Source organism: Synchiropus splendidus, chromosome 1, assembly GCF_027744825.2.
Source record: "Synchiropus splendidus isolate RoL2022-P1 chromosome 1, RoL_Sspl_1.0, whole genome shotgun sequence".
Taxonomy (NCBI): Eukaryota; Metazoa; Chordata; class Actinopteri; order Syngnathiformes; family Callionymidae; genus Synchiropus; species Synchiropus splendidus.
In genome coordinates, this window is record NC_071334.1 from 13,825,011 (window position 1) to 13,844,336 (window position 19,326).

Consider the following 19,326-nt stretch of genomic DNA (forward strand, 5'->3'; position numbering starts at 1 on the left):
ATGTGTGTGTATATATATATATATATATATATATATATATATATATATATATATATATATATATATATATATATGTATATATGTGTGTGTGTGTGTGTGTGTGTGTGTGCGTGTATATGTATTTGCTTATACACACACCACTAATATATATATATGACTTGGTGCAATTTGGGTAAAGAGTGCAATAGACTGTCTTTTGGACTTCCTCTTTTTGTGTGCGATGGCTAAAGGACTCCACACAAGTTTGAACCACTCACACATACAGACAACTCAGAATCCCCAGTGAACTTGTACATTTATAGACAGTGGGAGGAATTTCAACCCAGGACTGCCCTAAAATTGCACTTGAACCAACAACCCCCTCGTGTATATGTCTTGGGTGTGGATCTAAAACTTCTTCAACAACCAAGTCGGATCGGCTCTGCACCCAGAAACTGCATGTTGCCAAAATATGAACCGCATTAATGGGCCAGTTAGAGTTGAGCAACACAGCAGCGACTGCTGGGAATCGCTTAAGTCAAATGAGCTCACTGATTTCACAATCCCGTGGAGTTAAATCCACAAAAGTCCTTCCCGTGAAGTAATGACAACTTCAACTGCAAGTCGAAGCCAAAATTCACTTCCCTTCACTTGACATTGTAGGAGACAGTCCTCTCTAAACATATGCAGTGGTGACTGGAGTAGATACAATTGTGTGGAGAAGAGTGTGACATTTATTTAGTGAGGCCGAGGTGAACAATCACAATGGAGGTTGTTCAAGAGCACCACGAGTCTGTTTTATGCTGACTGTAACAGTCCACTTCCAAGGCTGAGTTACAATTCATCATCACCTGTTTGAATCATTCCACAGTTGGAAATACTGAAGAGTGTTTCCACAGTTTGCAACATACTTGTGTCCACTTGTGATTTCTTCTAAACAATGACATTTCATGCATGACAACATGACAGTGATCCTGGTTCTTTTTGTCAATTGCAAGACGGTTTGATCTGAGTTACATGTCGTGAAATCACTGCTGAACACAAAGAAAACTATTCCTTCAGTTCCCTCAGAAGAAATGTTCAATATATCCAAGCACGGACGACATACCTGTGTTGCCAAGTGCACATTTTCACTAAGCAGGTTATTTACGATCTGAAAATGCGAAAATTGAGTTTAAAAAATAATAAATAAACATTGACCTGGTGGGCTGATGTAGTCAGAGAGGAACCCTCATCGGTGGCATGAAGCTGGCACATGGGCGTTTGTTTACGTTTTCAACCAACAGCGTATCAGACACATGACTTGGCATTGCTTTCAGACAATTGGATTTCATTTTGTCACCCATATTTAATTGGAATGAACGTGTATGAAATGTTGCATTTATGTTCAGGTCTATCTCTGAAAAGGAGGACATGTGGCCATGTTAGGAGGGAGGGACCCGGTAAAAGAAGAAGCCTGGGGTTCAGGTGTGAGTTAAATGGGAGATCATGAAAGGTTAAAATAGGAGGAGGCTGACTTGCCTCTGAAAATAAGAATGATTGTTTGAGTGAAATCATGAAAACAAAGAAAAAGTTTGAGCAACAACTAAAACATCATGGCCACGAGAGAAGCATGAAGACAACTCATAAAGTCGCCACATGTTTTGAGTTTATTTTCCTTTCCTGTCCAGAATAGAAACATTGCAGTTTTGGAAGATGCTTAAACTCAGCAAGTCCTCAGCAATCCCTGAAGTCTCCCAAGCTCATCGACCTTTGGGTCAAGGACCCTAACATGAACCAATCTTTAACACATTTCCGAGAAGAAAACAAAACTGTTAAATCTGGCTACATTTTTGAAGAGAGCATTTTATTATAAAAATTTCCATTGTTGATATATGGCATCACTTTTGCAAAATTTGGAGCAATAACCTGTGGGTGTTGAAGCTGCGGGGACACTCTGGGGAGGGTTCCACAGCAGCAAAGGGCACATTGAGACGGACAACCACTCACACACACAAAACCAACGACATGAGACTCAAGCCAATGCAAACTCCACACAGAAGTTGGACCAAACACAAAGTCAAGCGCATTCCAAATTATATTCTTGATTTTACTAGAGAATATCTCCAAGAGCAAGAGGATTGTGTGCGAATGCTCACGCTAAAAATGAATATTTTTTGTACAAAATAGCTGGTGTTCTTTTGGGGCAGCGCATTCCTGTGTCATCTGCCATTGTGGCAGTGTGTGTTTGGATGCACTGTAGAGTCACAACATAAATGGGTGGCGCTGACCACGGATTAGTTCGACTGCCTGATGCTTTGTCTAAGGAGGATTAGAAACTGCTGATTCAGTGAATGATGAAGGTTTCCGACGGTAAGCCGCAAAAGTAATCTGCACAGAAAGGCACCACTAATCACTTAAGAGAAATGATACAGTCTGTCAGCCGGACTCCACTTGAACCCGCAGCTCTCCATGTACAAGCCAGATCTCGTCCCTCCTGGATTGCACAATACAGCAGCCAGACTGCTTCAGAGTGTCAGCAAGCAAATGGGCACATGTGTAAGTCATAAGTGAAGCTGTCACAGTATCACGCAGACAGCAGAAGGTACGTGTCGGTCCATGGCAGCTGACGGTCGTGAACTGGGGCACCTGTCAGGTTTCAGGGTGGAATAACCCACAGCTTCCACCGACCTCCGCTTCTGGACTCGATGGAGCAGGATTCGATAAGTCCCAGTGAGGGGGCTCCTGGTGTCAGAGCAGGGGTTGTTTTGAAAATGAACCATCAGCAGACCCAGCTCTGACAGCAACCGCTTCACCTCCTGCTCCTCCACACACAGAGCCTGGGTGGGCTTCGCAAAATGGGCCGGAGAGAGAGGCAGCAAGGAGAAGGGGTGAGGAAACTCCAGCCCGTTTAACCAGGTGCTGCCAATGACGTGTGTTAGGGAGGAGCGGTCCACTGGCACCGGCCGCAGCATGCCCTTGATCACCAGCTGGCAGTCCTCAGGCACGTAAGCAGGGATGCTGAAGGCCCCCTGCAGGATGCACCGCTTCAGCCTCCCCAGATTGTCCCCAAAGAAAGGCAGAGTGGCTGTCACCATGAAGTACAAGAGGATTCCCAGAGCCCAGATGTCCGAGTACCGTCCGTTGTAGCCTCTATCTCGGAACAGTTCAGGTGCAGCGTAGGGTGGCGAGCCACAGAAATTCGTGAGGGCATCGGTGGGGGTGCTCTCGGTGCTGAAGCCGAAATCACCCACCTTAATGCAGTAGCTGGTGGTGTAGAAGATGTTCTCAGCTTTCAGGTCTCGGTGGACGATGTTGTTGTCGTGCTACAACAGGCAAAGAGACATTGTGATGAGGGCAGCACAAGCCATGAAAGGAAATGAAAAGTAAAATCCTGAAGTGGGAAATAAGCTTGTTCAGTTCAAACAAGCTTTTGTTGACAGCAAGCTCTCCATGATAATAATTATAATGGCACAATTAATTACACATGTACTATATATTCATCAAAGTATTCGGTGATTAGCTAGAAAACAAACATAATTTTATTCTATTTTAAAAGAATCAAAGCATGATACCTCTGTTGACAATGATGGATGTTGCATTACTTTTTTTTTAAACTTACACAATTTTACATCCCCCAATCTGCAAGATAAAATAATCATAAAATGAGCGAACAAATAAACGGATATTGGAATATGAATAGAAAGATGCCTTCACTCGTAAATGCAAGGGCTACGACAAGGCACGTCCTCATCGGAAGAGGGCGCTATTGTACCATTTGTCTTCAGAACGCTCTCAACTTATCATTTTGTTCTGGGACTGTTCTTCAATATTTTGTCAACCTCAGGAAAGTCTTTATTCTCAATTCATTTTATTCCAGCGGATATATTTAAAGAAACCTTAAAGATAATGTGAGGCAGAGGAGGAGACGGATCTCACCATGTGTTTGACAGCAGAGATGACCTGAACAAAAACCAGCTTGGCCTCCAAGTCGCTGAGCTTCCCCCTGACCGTCACGCGGGAGAACAGGTCTCCCCCGGAGCCGTACTCCATCACCAGGTACAGTTTCCTGCTGGTCTCTATCACCTCATACAGACGCACCACGTTGGGGTGACACAGCTTCTCCATGCACTTGATCTCAGACAAGGTCAGCGGCTGGCTTTTCTTGTCCAGCCGAAGCTTGTCCATGATTTTGACAGCTACTCTCTCTGAAGTAAAGAAACATGTCACGTCAAACACCAGACAAGTCTTCAGTGTAAACCATTGAAAAGCATTGTATATAAGTTTGCAATGTTTTCTGTGCACCTCAGTTCTGAACTCAATAGTTCTATTCAGTCACACAGACGAGTCAGGTCCTGACCTTTGGTCAAGCAGTGGATGCCCAGCCGGACGGTGGAGAAGTTCCCCTGGCCGACCTCTCCACGCAACTCGTAGAATCCGACTCTTCTTCCGATCATGGCGTCTTGGATGACTCTCTCGTTGTGGGCCATGTCGTAGACCACCCTCTCGAACGCCGTCTGCTTCATCCGCTCTGACTGCGACAGCGGCGGGATGGCATGCTGTAGCGGCTTCTGAACTGGGACGGGCTTCTCCGTCTTCCGAGGCTCATCCTTGGCCTTTTTGCCAGACCTCTGACTTGGCCACAGCTTTGTTTTGATTCCTGCAGGGGAGGAGAGGAAGAGATGTTGGTCCCAATTCAGCAAAGATATGGTCAGAACTTGGACCACAGATGAATGTAAGTCCTTGGTGAAAAACACGGCACGACTATTTTTGATCCAGTCTGTGTTCAGCCTCTCGTAAATACATTAGAGCGCAGACTTATTATGTGATGCAGCTAAAGCCCCTGGTTAATGGGATTAACCGTGTTATATGACTTATTTTGTCCCGCCTGGCCTTTCATCCAACTTTAACTAGTGTTTAATCTGGGCCTCATTTTTCTTATGCAGAATGGTGTCAGCCTTTGAATGACATTGTTGTCTGTTATTCCAAGGTACCATACCTGTATGTATATAGTATTCAATATAGGTGAACAATTAATAAAGTGAATAGATAATAATCCAGAATGAGACTGTTAAAAAACTCCAAATAATATATATATATATATATATATATATATATATAATGAGGTTTCCTTCCCCCACACACAAGATGCATGTTGAGGTGTCGTTTGCTAAATGTAGGTGTGACTTATTTAACTTTTTCTTTTTTTTTTTGCTAACAAGGCGAGCTAAAAATGAGGGCATTGCATTGCATCCCAACCAAAGGCTCATGAGGCGTTGCTCTGCCCACAAGCACAGAACACATTTCAAATTAGGATCTACAATGTAAGGTCAGAGTTGATGCTAATTTGATTTGTTTACTAAATTTAGAGCTAAGCTCAGTGCCTAAAGCGAGCAGGATTACAGGTCTGTTTATAGAACGCCTTAGAGGTACACTAATCTATAACAGAGCTATTTGTAGAGTTGACACTTATGTGTTGAAGGTTTTTGTTATTATCTCAGTTTCAAGTTGACTTTTTTTTTCATTAATGACACCGTGCATTTAGATAAAAAATACTTACATATTTATTTATTCTTTTTTAATTATTTATTATTATTTACTAGTATGTTGCTGTAATTCTGATGTTTATGTAAAAACAAGTGTCAGCATTGCAATGCTTTAGTTTAATAAATCAAGTTCATGGGTACATTTTTTTAATTCTGAAAGGCCTTCCGGATGTAAATATTGAATTGCCTTTTCCTGTTGTGCGAAAATAATGTATTAAGCTGTGATTACAGGCAAGATTAAAAAGAAAAGACAAAATGCCCGTCCACTATTTTTGTTTTATAAATATAAGAGCGTCTATTTGACACATGGTTATTATTTCAGAATGACAAAAACCCTGAAAGCAGAGATATTCAAAATCAAAGCTGACGGAACTTGTAATACAGCCTTCAGTTAGCATTGTTCATGAACAAAGTTCATGATGAATGAAGAAATGACTCCTTAACTCACATTATCTTTATCCTAGAAGAGAAGGTGTACATTTACATAACAACTGTTAATCAGTTGTATTGAAATTAACTGAACAACACACATAAATTGGCCAAATGTACACAAGTTGAAAGTGTAAAAAAGAATAGAGTGACGTACCTGTGAAGTGCGGGTCCTTCATGTCTGTCCCTCAAACTGTAACACACGACAGTGAGCCAACAGGTGAATGAAGCGCCTCAGGACTGACGCTCAGATCCTATTAACTCAGTGTCTTAATGGCTTGGTCATTGGGTTACTTGACTCATAGAAGGGAAATGCTGAACACATGATGTTACTCTCCACTATATTCAAGGTACATTTGAAACATGTGGCTACAAACTATTGGAGTATTTTGCTTGAATGTATATGTTCCTTTGTATTTGGTGCAATAGTTAGGCCATCACTATATATATAAAAATATAAAAAATTTAAAAAATCAATTAAATGCAGTAAGAAGAGAAGATTTGAAATCCAATTTTTTACTGGTGAACTGTGCTTCATAAATGAAATCCAAAAGTAAAAGTCAAGCACATCCGCAAGCCAGTTAGGCCAGGTGCATTATTCAAAAATGTAGAACAAATACAGCAATACAGTGACATCAATCAAATAAAGCTGTTGTCAAAAATATAATACAAATCCAGCGATTCAGTTAAATAAATACAATTCTGAAATAAAATAAGGCTGTCTCAAATAGGCACTAAAGCTCAATATAGCAATATAAAAAAAAGAATAATAGAAATATAGCACGCCTCTAAATGAGGCAAAATGAAGAACCGTTGATACTCATAGTTAATTGCAATAATTTTTTAATGTGTTAAATTGCGGCGTAATTAATTAATCGAATTAATGCGTTAAAATGACAGCACTGATATATATATATATATATATATATATATATATATATATATATATATATATATACATTCTAATTTATTCACTAAAAGACACAAAAAAGAGAAAGAAGAGAGATAAATGTATTTTTAAGGACTGAATATTTTTCCTTGATGCTTTTTTTTTGCCATTGTCATAAATATAAATACATAAAAATACATAATACATTGATTGAGGCAAAAGAATGGGTGAATATTTTTCCTGACAGAAATAATTTGGAACAAAATTAGACCGAGGCTTCATTTGCTCCGCCTCTGTTTGTGAGCAATACCTGACCGCTGGTTAGTTTACAATTCTGTCCATCACGCCTCTTCTTTCCGTTTGGTCCAATGATCGTCTAATATAAGTTGGCGGGAGATGAAGCCTTCGCCATTTTTGTCACGCTGGCCAATGAGCGTTGAGACTGACCGCGCAGCCGGAAGCACATGCTGGCGGGCCGTTGTTGACAGCGGACGCTCTGATATGTAGTGGACTGAACACACACTTGTCTTAGGAACTTGAGAAGTAAAAGTATGGCAGCGACGGTCGCGACACCAGTCAACCCCACCGAGCTGGAGTCTGACCTGTGCGGGAGTGAGGAGGAGAAGCACGCTGCCGGACCCGGGGAGGAGAGCAGCCCGCAGCAGATGACGGGCCCCGCCGCCGCTGCTGCCGCCACCCACGGCCGCCTGTCCAAACTCCCGCTGGCCCGCATCAAGGCGCTGATGAAGACCGATCCAGATGTGTCGCTCGCGAGCCAGGAGTCCGTGTTCATCATCGCTAAAGCAACGGTAACGTGCGCAGCTTGGTCGGCGGCGGGTTACAACTCACATGAGTGAGTCACAGCCAAGTGCCTTTTTACGAGTGTCAAAGTCATTTTTTAAGTATTAATCGTGACTCATTTCAGCAGTTTATTCTATGCAGCGGTTGGATCTGCTACCTCGTGTTTTACACGTTGTTCAGCCTCCAACCACGAGGGTCGCCCGGTTAGGTGTTTCTTTAAATGGATTCACTGAAGTCCATTTCAAAGTCTGCTGCAATTCACACCACGTCATGGCTTCAGACCCCTGCAGTGGAGGTGTCAGTCTATGACGTACAACTGTCTAATAATGCAACTGTTCCACTTTAAACAGATTGCATTTCCTGTTTTGCAGGAGCTGTTTGTGGAGATGATTGCCAAAGATGCCTTGGTGTACGCGCAGCAGGGCAAGAGGAAAACCTTGCAGAGAAAAGATTTGGGTCAGTTCTTTATAGCAGCTCCATTTTCACATCTGTGTTTATATTTTTTCCCCTCAACATATATTGTTTTGTCCACAGATAATGCAATTGAGGCCATAGATGAGTTTGCTTTTCTTGAAGGTAAGGTTCCTCCATGAAACCAGACTTGGCATTTGAACTGCTGTCCCTCAAACCGAGGTTGGAAATTCTATGCATGCTTCATGCTTCTGTGTTTTTCATTGAAGGGACACTGGATTAAACTCTTCAGGAGCTGCAAACCAAAAAAAATGCAACTGCCGGACTGTTTCTTTTCTGTGGGGACGTTTTTTAGTTAAACATTTGATTGAGTTTTTGTAATGTTCTACAAAGCATGGAAACATGAGTGGTGATTTGTACATTGGTCTGTAAATATTTCTTTAGTGCTGCTTTTGGACAAATAAAAAAGTTTGTAATATTCTCAAAACAGGTTTCATTTCATATGTTATATTTGACATATTTTCATAGTAATTCATTTTACACTGCTCACAATAAGTTAGAGATATTGTATAAGGCCGATAGACACACTTCATTTTGTGTGATCCATATGATGGTCTGGCTGCATACAGTGCACCTTACATATTGGGCGGCGACTCCTAGCCATAGCACGCCTTCGTGTTGGTAGCAGGCTCAAAGTGTCATCAGCAGACTTGTAGCAAGACCCAGAACAGCAGGCAGTCTTGGTGACAGACCCAGGAGTGGAGCCCTGCGAGTGATGCACCACATTGATGACCAGTGCCTGAGGACCTGTGCAATCAGACACCACTATGCAGCTCCCTCACCTTCTACAACACATGAGGGGTAGAAGGGTGGAAGGGTCTCCAGGCAAACCTCTCGCCACCAACTTTACAACCAGTGCAGTTGACTCCACTGACACCAAGACCCCACCGTGACCGTTGGGTTACAGGATCATGTGACCTGGACAATGCCGCAGTGGTCCACCGTCCTATTCTCTGTTGTTTTGCATCAGTGTTGGTGGAAAAGGCAAGTTGAGCAAGAAGTCAACATGGTCCCCAGGGTTGACTTGGGTGAAGGAGGTCCAATGGTCTGGGCAGGCCTCACCAGTCAGTGCTAAACAGGTTTGGACCTCTGTTCGTGGAAGATGATGCTCCATCACATCGTGCCAGAACTGTAGGTCTGAGTGCCTCACATGGTGTGGCCAGCAAGGTCCCCTGATCTCAACCCCATAGAGCACATCTGGCACCATCCGAGGCAGCGACTGGATGCCTGTGCCCCTCCTCAACGTGGCTGGCAGAACTGGAGCACTTGTGGAGGGGTGGAACGCGTTGCCTCAGAACAACATGATGAGTCTAGTGAGGAGCATGAGATGTCATTGTGACAAACACCCGCCACTGACTTCTGGACAATCTTGGTTATTTGTTGAAAACGGTGTTTCTTCTCATTCATTAATAGTAATATCAAAGGAAACTATTACTTATTTCAATAAAATTCAGACCAAATAGAAAAAGCCCTCATGTAAATGACAATAGAGTATTTACAGCGCAAGGAAATGAAGGTTATTTATCAAGGGTAGTTGTATTACAGCATGCGCTATGTATGCAACCCAAATGATACATTTTTCCCCAACTATAGTAAGATGAGATTTTTTTCAATTTTTGACTCCTATTTTCTGCCCAGGTAGGTGAAGTTGTCCCATTGTCAAACCCGCTGTCCATGGTGCTGATCAATGGACCTTCATGGATGAACCCAGGTTGCTCCACTTCATGCACCACGAGCCAAGTCGGAATTGGAATTCAATTTTCCACTAGATAAATGACTATAAATAATATATATCCCATGCATGCAAGTCTAGAACAGGGATTTTCCCAAAAGTATTTTTTAAATATTTGTTCAAATTATCAGTCAAGACAGTAAAATGGATGGTTATTATAAAGGCCTTGAGATCTGTATAAACTGGATTTAAACCTACAAGTGCACCGTTCATATGAGGGTGTGGAGAATTTTGGGTCACATGAAAAATCATTTGTAAAAAACCATTGCAGTCGTTTTCTTTGACAGATCAGGCCTTACGTTATGATGATTGTGTGCACTCATGAAGGGCCAAAGGTCATGTCAGGCCTACTGTCCTCGGATTCTCATCTCTCCCTGGTTGCCAGCTCAGGCACCTGGGCAGGTCTTGACAGGTAAACCTTCATCTTAAATTGAGCAAAATGTAAATTTTATATTTCTGAACAAACTCCGGAGTTTGTTTTTACATATGCGCAGAGAAGGTCCATTTTCAAGCCGATCTGTTCCCGGAGACTCTTTGAACATGTTGAACAGTGTTCAGTTTCCCTGCGCAGACAAAACCTCTGGAGTTTTTGCTGTTGGAATTTTAAAATAAATGCCTGGGTGTGTTGAAGCTTATTTTCTGGGTTTAGTATTTCGGCAAGTAATGAAACAGATCTGTGAGAAGCACAGATGTCTGGATCCAGAAGTGCTCCAGTCAACTCCCTGCAGAGGAATGCTTGACTGACACCGGGGAACACCAAGTGCTCTTTTGTGCGAATATGTAATCAGGAGTGAACGGATTTAAATATTTTTCCTACAATTACTTCATAATATCCAGGAGAAAGAAGAACCACAGGAGCATGTTTCTGGGACCTACTGGCTCTGACTGGGAGATTAAAACAGCAAGTCATGCTGTTCATTTGTCTCTAAATATTTGTGTTTCGTGGGTCAAATGAAATGTTTGACTTCCATCATGGATTTGGGTTGTTTCTGTGACTGGCTGCCACAGTGTAGTTTCACCAGAAATGATATTGTTTTCATCAGAGACTCAAAGATTAGCCTTTGCTAATGGATGAAAACACACCAGACTACTTGCTTTAACTTAACTGAACTGCTTGTTGTGTCCTTCGAAAACGACTCGCAACATACATGATAAAGCAGAATAATATAAAATATAATTTTAGGCTAAATCAGGGGTGTCTAAGACCAGGGGTTCTGAACCTTTTTGATCTCGGGGACCACTTTTCCCAGAACAAATATTTAATCTACTTACACGTAAACAAACCAAAACCTTGTGAAATGACATGAAACCATGTGATCATCGCAAAGATATTTGTCATCGAAAAGTCCAACCAGCAGCAGAACCAGGTGCAGATCATGTTCTTCAAATTTACTAAAGAAAAAAAGAAAAAAAATACACCTGATGCAAACTGTTGCGCAAATTGGATGAATGAAAATGAATAAAAATGAATGAAAAAAATGAATAAAATACGGAATAAAATAAATATAATAAAACCGTGTCTAAATATCAGAAAATAAAAATAACATTTTATTTAAACTCCAAAGAAGATATAAGTAAAGTTTAGTATTGCCATAAAATGTTCGAATTCATTTTCAAAACTGTTGGGAGCGACGTCACTTTCTTCATCATTTTTTTCTTTTCTAGAACTTCTCCATAGTTGTTCACTATCACAGATTTGCAGCTGTCAAGTCAATTCAGTGACTCACTAGTGCCACCATACGTGGCTCATGTGTTATAACTGAGCGTCTTGTGGCCCTCGCGGCCCAAAGGTGTAAAAAAAAAAAAACCTTTAGCGTACATCTGGAAAAAAGAAATATACACAGACAAAGACAAGAAAGCCAGAATCCAGACAAAAAAAGAAAAGTGAATACTCCCTCTAAATAGTGTGTGTATTCATGAATGATTGTGTGCTGTGTCCATGTTAATTCATTTCCTTGTTAATGGTTTAAAGAATGCTGCTTCCCTGAGTTAATCTCTTGGAGCCCGTCTCACAGTGGAATCTCGTGCCAGAGCCACAACCTGAAGAAAGCACTTCTTCAAACATCCTCGGCTCTTCCACCCCCTCAGTGAAGGGGATTAGCCCCCGAGGCCGCAGTGCACGCTCACTTTTACTTTTTTTTTTTTTTTTTTTTTTTTGGTTGATGCCCTGCGTGCTTTTGAGTCTGAGCACCTTGACAGAAAATATTTTAATTGCTGCACAGAAATGTCAAAAATGTATCCAGTGCACAAGCGGAGCAGTAGTCATGAGGACGGTATGTTATTGCAGCTGAGATTCCAGCCTGATTTTTGGGGCGACATTCTTTAACAGCTAACTCCACCTCCGAAACACACACACACACACACACACTCCAGTGCACAAACTACATTTCCATTTGATTCTTCATAAAAAAACACATTTCCACTGAGGACAACATCATCTGAATGAAGGTGTCATACGCCACAACAGTGTTACTGGAGCATATGAATACGTCTTTACAACACTATGTATAGGCCCCACAGGAAAAGTACAAAGATGCTCCTCCGACCTGCACTCTGATGCCTCCAATTCAGATGGAAGCCATTCACACATCACTCATCAACATCATGAAAGGAGTTACCTTCTCTGGACTTGTGAGCTCAGTCAAGTTCAGGTAGAACTGCGAAGGCAGCAGGACCTCTGATACGCACAACAAATGGGATGGATGACTGAAATATATATAGAAAATAAAGGACACCATCATTGTTCTGGTGGAGCAGATGGAACCTTTAAAGTTTTAGTTTTAGTTTGTTTTAGTCTTATAATCAGTTTCTCAGTTAAAGTCAAATCTCATAGAAATATAGGAGCTTTGTGTTAAAACTGTACAAACTTTAAAAAAGTGCAAATTTGCAAAATGGCTCAAATGAAGATGGATACACAGATTCTGACATCATATTCAGTTCCAGGTTGAGTCTTGCTTGACTGAGAGCGGATGGTCAACATATCCTCACTCTCATGGTGTAATATATTGAGGTTGGGGAAGTAGACTTTTGCTTCCTATACTGGCGACAAAGGCAGCCTTCATGTTGCAGGTTGATGCGTAGTGGATAGTTCAGTGGAGTCAAAAATGTTTTCCTTCCTCTGTAACTTTCCAGGTGAAGGGTGTGGATTTTTTATTTTGCACGACTCACATGCGTTTGAATTGAAAGCCGTCAGCATGGAACATTGACTGCCTTCAGCATCAGCATAGAACACAAAAGTCCACTTTCCCAACCTCAATATATTCCGCCATGTGAGTGAGTATATGTTGGAGTGGTTCTGTAATGCAGTCGGTCATGTGGCACTGTCTCCTCCTGTTCCTGCTGAAGCTTCCGCTCTTCCCTCAGATACACGTCTTCAACTTTCAAGACAATAGTTACGATGAAAAAAAAATGCTCTGTGCATCCCAAAGGTGCGCCATCAATCCCATGAACTAGCTTTGACAGTACATCGCGAGTGGATCCCGTAACGTATCATACATGCTTACATTTGAATTCGGGAAAGGATTCATTCTTTCACACTTCACTTTATGGTAAGATGATGCTTCATCTTGACCCTTAGAACATAGAAGAGCATAATGGGTCCCATTCAAAAGATATGCGTGAGTAAGCGGTCCAAGTTCTGGGTCATTATGGTGGGCACCCTGAAATTGTGGACTGGACGCAGCCCCTGGACCATTAGTTTGACAAGCCTGATCTACTGTCCAACTTAAAAATATTCTGAAACATGAAGAAAACAAACAAAAGCTTGTCGAGTGACAAAGGCTTCCAAATATGAACAGATGGCCGAAGCCCACCTCAGACAACTGCAAATGCAGGTCTGTCTTCAAGCATCGCAATGTGTTTAGATTCCTGGTCAAAGATCTCAGCTGTGTGCTTTGCTTTCATTGTTCTGGGAGGTGAGATAAAAGCGCTTGTTAAGATGCAACCGAGGAAGCAAAGCGTGAGAAAAAGGCTGAGCGTGGAAGTGGAGAGGATGAATTAGCAAGAGAGAGAGTCGGTCAGGTGTGAAGAAGACAGCAACTAAAAAAAGGAAAAGATGGTGAAACAAGGGAAAAAAGAGGTGGTAAAAGTGAGCTGGGCAGGGAGGAATAAAAGAGGGAGGGAGTCATATAAGAGAGCCAGCCATAGAGGGAGAGGTGACAGAGTAGATCATCCTCTTCTCCTCTCCTCCTCTCTGCCAGCCTCATCATGTTCATGCCGCAGATGTTGACTGTTTTCTCTCTGACTGTTATCCTGCTAGCATCTGTGGAAGGTAAGGTGCCCTGGCTGCGTGTGTGTGTGTGTGTGTGTGTTGCATGCAGCCTGCAGGTGTAGCAGCAGAAAGATGGAAGAGATAGAAGGGAACGTGATGAGACTGGAGGGAGGCATGGATGTAAACAGAGAGAGCCTGCGTGACGGTGTCGCCTTGTCTCTGTGCCATATCTGCGATGGAAGTGAGCTCATGTGCCGGAGCATTCATCATCATCATCATCATCATCCTCATCTGTGCCATAACAGCTCTGTCCTATTTCTCTGCTCCGGTGGCTCCCTGCTGCTTCACATCATACTTTATTTGGTTTACACAAATGCTCCGGAGCCATGATAGCACACCCTCCGCACATGCACACACACACACACACCCATTTTCCCCATCCCTCACTGGCATGGGACTGTGTTTTGCTGCCCAGTGGGATGCCATTGTAATTCCTCTGACATTCCTGTGCATCCATATGTGCAGGAGAGGGAGTGTGTGGAAGACTTTTGCACCACGACCGAAGCCATCTAGATGTTTTACTCCATGTTTCTTTGGCATGCAATACTGCTTTAAAGTTGCAGAGTGGAATAAGTGCAGACATCTCGTGATGCAGTCAAATGTCTCCTGTCACGCACTCCCTCGCATACGAGCTTCATGCTTTCGGAACGTTTATGTTTATCTGTGGACCTGCAGGGTTAGATTTCGCTGTTTCTTCCCCACAACCTGAACAACTTTGATGATGACTCCCGCAACAATGGCTGACAAAGCGCCATCCTCCAAGTCTGCAAGATCATAAATAGCCAACAGAATATAAATGTAGCTGTCGACTGGGCTTTAAAGCAATTATTTCAATCTTATTTCTTTAGTCGACAGTTTGCCAAAAGTGATAAAAAGTAAACTCATAAAAGCTGCTGGAATTTGGACAGGAGGATTTGATAGTGGCAACATGTCCGATGGGAGGGAGTTTTTACATGGTCCAAGTCCAGATGAAAATCTTAATCTGGACTTGGAATTCAGAGTTCCGATCATCAACAATGACATTTGGAGTCTCACTGCTCAGCTTTGTTGTCACTACTCACTTCAAGTTTATATTTTATGGCTGAGGCAGACTGTATTATTGCACCCGAACCAAACCTTTCTGTGGAGACCATCACCAATGCTCTGGTTGTCTCCAGTAATTCAACACCTTTTGACATACCTTTTTCTACAGTTGTGGCCAGAAACGTCCTATTGTCTGAAACAATACATTTCCCATCATGAAAAATCATTCCTTAAATCACCTTTGTGGACCGGATTAAATTAGTGAACAAAAGTTATACACACACCTCTCTGGAGCGGTTCTCCTAACTACGGTGGCCTCCGGAGGACAAAAAGCATAACCACAAGCTATAGTATTTTGTTTCATATAAACTATGTGATTTATTTTAATGCAGAATCAAATTAGTGCAAATCTTATTTGCGGTTGTTAAACCTTTTTTAGCTGTGTCTGTTTGACCCCCAACGTGAGGTGGAGTGAGGGTCCTGGTGGAGGAGAAGGGACCAATACTAGTCTCTCTGCAGACTCAACAGAAATCTTTGGAAAATGAGAGGCTTTGTTGTGATGATCAGTCTGTACAGTTGGTTTATTTGTGTGAAGTGATGTCATTGGACAATTCTCGGATGTGCAACTAAGGGTACAAAGACTCATGGGCGTCAAATTATAAATGGATCATCACAGAACAGATTTCTTAAAACGAGCAGAGTTTCTGAGTCAGTGAAAGTGCAGTGTCCCTTGGGACCTTGTTGCCCAAAACATCCAGCCTTTGAAGTGTATATTATCTTCAAAGATATGATGGGCAACAATACACACGGTTACAAGCTATTATCGGTGAAATTTACACTCATGCAATGTCTGTGCAAGTGTGTCAGGATGAGGAGCGTATTGTTTTATATAATGTTGTTGTGTTTCAGTTCACATCTAATCCAAAGATGCTCCCCTCCTGTCCCCAGGGAAGGGTGTGCAGATGCAGAGGGACGTTCAGTGCTGCATGTTATACTCCCAGGGCAAGGTGCGTACCAAGGATGTGCTGCGGTTTGAGGTGCAGACGGAGGGACCGGACTGCAGTATACAAGCCATCATGCAAGTATTTCAAATATTCACTCCTGGAGCTGAGCCGCGCAGCGTTTGCAGGCACGGAAAATATGCCTCTTGTTAGAGAAGGGCTGAGCTCGCCGGAGAGGCATTGTCATCTTTCCAGGTCATGTTGTTATGGCCCGCCGATGTAATTGCCAGGGAAGTAGGAAGGGAAATATGTGGGAATAACACGCCATCTGAAAATACCTTCCGCGCCAGCTGAGTCCGGCCACAGAACAGCAGGGATTAGTTAAGTCAACAGTTCTGCATTGTGATACCTATTGTTTTCTTCTGCTGGGAGAAATATGTTCCAGGGGAATGAAAACTTCAATGCGCTCTGCTGTTATTGTCTTCTAGCTTCTGTCCACAAACCCAACACCAACAAAGAGGAGGTCTCCTAAAATGGGCATCAATTCAGAAAGATGACACCTGAGGGAACATTTTGCTGCTTGAACTTCACTGAAAACACTGTATAACCAGGGTGATTCTCTTTCTCAGTCTCTACACAAAAAAGGCGGTGAAATGCGCTGATCCCAGAGACAGGAAGGTGAAGCGGCTGCTGAGGAAGCTGCTACAGAGGCAGAGAACCAAGGCCCACCGGACCATGTTTTTCCTTCCTCACGACAACCTGCCCGTCATGTCAGAGGTCTGGTCGTAGTTGCCGTATGAGAAACATTCAATAGTTGCGGCTTCACTCATTTAGTCATTTGTTTTTGGTATCGTTCAGGACAAGAAGGACAACTGGGCCACCCTGAGCGTGGAGTGACCGAAACCCGAGTACAGATGGAAACCTATAGTCTCAAGTAAGACGATTATGGATCACTCATCCATGTTCCTGAAGCTCAAAACCATGATCTCAGACTTGTTTTCTGGCAGTTGTTAACTCTCCTGGTGAAGCAATTCTGACATTCTGGACCAACAGCTCTTCTGACTGACAAATCAGTCATTCAACAGTACTTTTTGTTTTATAAGAAATTAACTGTAATGTAACTAAATGAAATATTTTGACATCAGACTGATCAAATTTGAGTTGAATCTGTCCAGATCAGTGCTGAGCAAACTTCCTGAAGTTTGTCCAAAAAAAAAAGATAAAATAAGAATGAATAAATATTTTTTCCGTCTATCAGCACAACCTTAGTTTGTCTCCTTCATCATGGACGTTTTGGTGATGACCTCACATTCTATGATGTGGTGCACCTGGAAAAGTGTAAAAAAAAAAAAAGATCTTGGATTGGTTACTTACTTTTTTTCAGCAATGAATAAAACAAGTGAAATGAATCTCTTTAAGTGTCAGCCCTGATACTACGTTCCTTAATGTCTTCTCTTTTCCCAACAGGCCAAGTAAACTCTTAGCAACTCCTATTACAGTTGAGTTGTCTCCAGTCGTCTCGTGTGTCTCTCTACGCCATCTCCACATCGGGGATCACACCAGGGCAGCAATACACATCTAACTGTCAAGTAGAAGCAACATTCCTTAACATGAAGCCAGTCCAAGCAGAGGAGTACTAACCTGTAACAATAGTGATTTATTGCCGATGACGCGTACTGTTATTTTTCTTCCACGAAATCATGCTGAAGTCCGTGGAAATGTTGCGACAGAGCAGCGGTGTTGATGTTGTGATACTTCCTGCTTGTGTGTTTGTTCATGTGCCATGACACAGCTCGGTCACTAGATCTGGTTCACCGCAGTAGTTCTCTGTACGTGGAAACACTCTGCTCGCTTTCAAACTAGCCTGGTCTCCGTTTGGATTTCTCACTCTTTTTCAGGGTTTGACCTTTCTGTTTGACTGTTAGCAGAAATCAAACTGGGGCCGGCGCGTGCATGTTGAATTCAGTAAACTGCTCCTATCGTCATCCCTATTGATGACATCGTAACCCAAACGCTGACACTCAACTTTTGAAACTCTTCAATGGTTCCCTCTCTTATTAAAGCCTCCGACTAGATGGAATCCTTACACTTTGTTGTCAACGCTTGTTGTCTTTTCGTGTTACGCATCTCATCGTAGAATCAAATGAGGGGGACTTAAGCATGGCGCTCAACAATGAAACTATTTGCAGCTCAGATTAAAATCTAATGTGAATTGTGTCAACAGAATACACAAGTCAGAAGGAAGGGAAGGAATAAAATGTGATCCTGCTGGAGTCTGTCACATCAAAGCCATCGCTCCTTAAATGAGAAGACTCGGTTATCCTTGGATTTGACCTTTGACTCTGTTCTGTATTTAACCTCAACCCTTCCTTTAAAAGCAAAAAAAACAAGAAACATTGAACATCCTGTATTTCACTAAATGAAGAGTCTTAAGATAAAGAGTCGTCCAGTCAATAATTCTTATAATAATGTGCCATTCTGCGTTTTTGAACTTGCATAAATGGAAAAAAAAACTTTCATCGGTGATATTTCTGCTCCCTTCCAACTCACATCAGCACAAGTTTCCATAAAAATATACAAAATGTCATGACTAACTCTTTGACGTAAATGACAAATTCAGATAATTATGTAGAAGCGTCTCATGAAGCATCGGAGGAACAAGCTAGCAACGAATCCAACAGTGTTTCGGCCTTTGGTGGATGGTTCAGACAAGTGAGACTTGAAGAGGTTTTTAAGTCGTGAAGGCACTTGTCATCCGTCTTTTGTGATACAGCTCGAGCTGTTGGAGAATAGAAAAGAAACCCTTTCTTGTTCAGTTTTGTCTTTTCCACGGTTCGTCTCTTAACTATGCCAAAGTACCCATGATCCCACTCACCACACGACGAGGCTGTCAAAACTGAGAGGGCTGTATTGTGTGGGAATCACGCAAGCATTGTAGAAGACTGCACTGTACGATCAGACACACCATGTCAAGTCACTATTTTGTAATTAAATCTCCAATAAAATCAAGTCTTGGCTTGTTGTTCTTCTTTGCTGTGGATTGTGTGTTGTGTTGCTGACAACAAAAATAGTTATCATTAACAATGGCAGATGTAGTTGCAAACCAGATCACAGAAAATGCCATGTACGAAGTGGAACTATCAGTCAGAAAGCCCCCTCACTCTTTCTCCATGGTAAGAAAACACTGCAGAATAAAATTGAAATGAACAGCAGGAAGGTGCAGAAGATGTTCTTCAGCAACTTCAGTATTTTACCCCTCATCTGAG

The 19,326-nt window shown here is 42.3% G+C and overlaps 3 protein-coding genes across 3 annotated transcripts; 2 read left to right on the forward strand and 1 right to left on the reverse strand.

Annotated features, from left to right (window-relative positions):
* Positions 1–678: 678 nt before the first annotated feature.
* On the reverse strand, positions 679–6,191 carry LOC128770533 (serine/threonine-protein kinase NIM1). The gene is made up of 4 exons (XM_053885107.1): positions 6,091–6,191; positions 4,319–4,618; positions 3,898–4,166; positions 679–3,284 (listed from the first exon to the last, which is right to left on the reverse strand). Exons 1-4 carry the CDS (start codon positions 6,110–6,112, stop codon positions 2,538–2,540), a joined length of 1,338 nt encoding a protein of 445 aa, XP_053741082.1. The 5' UTR covers positions 6,113–6,191; the 3' UTR covers positions 679–2,537.
* Positions 6,192–7,282: 1,091 nt separating this feature from the next.
* Positions 7,283–8,486, forward strand: pole4 (polymerase (DNA-directed), epsilon 4, accessory subunit). The gene is made up of 4 exons (XM_053850374.1): positions 7,283–7,631; positions 7,995–8,079; positions 8,158–8,199; positions 8,304–8,486. Exons 1-4 carry the CDS (start codon positions 7,374–7,376, stop codon positions 8,315–8,317), a joined length of 399 nt encoding a protein of 132 aa, XP_053706349.1. The 5' UTR covers positions 7,283–7,373; the 3' UTR covers positions 8,318–8,486.
* A 5,454-nt stretch (positions 8,487–13,940) lies between these two features.
* On the forward strand, positions 13,941–19,060 carry ccl44 (chemokine (C-C motif) ligand 44). Its single transcript, XM_053888224.1, has 5 exons — positions 13,941–14,096; positions 16,068–16,197; positions 16,690–16,837; positions 16,919–16,994; positions 17,528–19,060. Exons 1-4 carry the CDS (start codon positions 14,033–14,035, stop codon positions 16,955–16,957), a joined length of 381 nt encoding a protein of 126 aa, XP_053744199.1. The 5' UTR covers positions 13,941–14,032; the 3' UTR covers positions 16,958–16,994; positions 17,528–19,060.
* The last annotated feature ends 266 nt before the right edge of the window (positions 19,061–19,326 follow it).

Bases quoted from the DNA above. Each gene is read 5' to 3' on its own strand.
- ccl44 (XM_053888224.1), top strand. From the start codon at position 14,033: ATGTTCATGCCGCAGATGTTGACTGTTTTCTCTCTGACTGTTATCCTG. The intron at 14,097-16,067 runs GTAAGGTGCCCT...TCCTGTCCCCAG, and splicing joins CCTGCTAGCATCTGTGGAAG to GGAAGGGTGTGCAGATGCAG. The intron at 16,838-16,918 runs GTCTGGTCGTAG...GGTATCGTTCAG, and splicing joins ACCTGCCCGTCATGTCAGAG to GACAAGAAGGACAACTGGGC.
- LOC128770533 (XM_053885107.1), bottom strand. From the start codon at position 6,112: ATGAAGGACCCGCACTTCACAG. The intron at 4,167-4,318 runs GTCAGGACCTGA...TCTTTACTTCAG, and splicing joins CATCCACTGCTTGACCAAAG to AGAGAGTAGCTGTCAAAATC. The intron at 3,285-3,897 runs GTGAGATCCGTC...TGCCTGTTGTAG, and splicing joins TCTCTGCTGTCAAACACATG to CACGACAACAACATCGTCCA.
- pole4 (XM_053850374.1), top strand. From the start codon at position 7,374: ATGGCAGCGACGGTCGCGACACCAGTCAACCCCACCGAGCTGGAGTCT. The intron at 7,632-7,994 runs GTAACGTGCGCA...CCTGTTTTGCAG, and splicing joins TCATCATCGCTAAAGCAACG to GAGCTGTTTGTGGAGATGAT. The intron at 8,080-8,157 runs GTCAGTTCTTTA...TTTTGTCCACAG, and splicing joins CTTGCAGAGAAAAGATTTGG to ATAATGCAATTGAGGCCATA.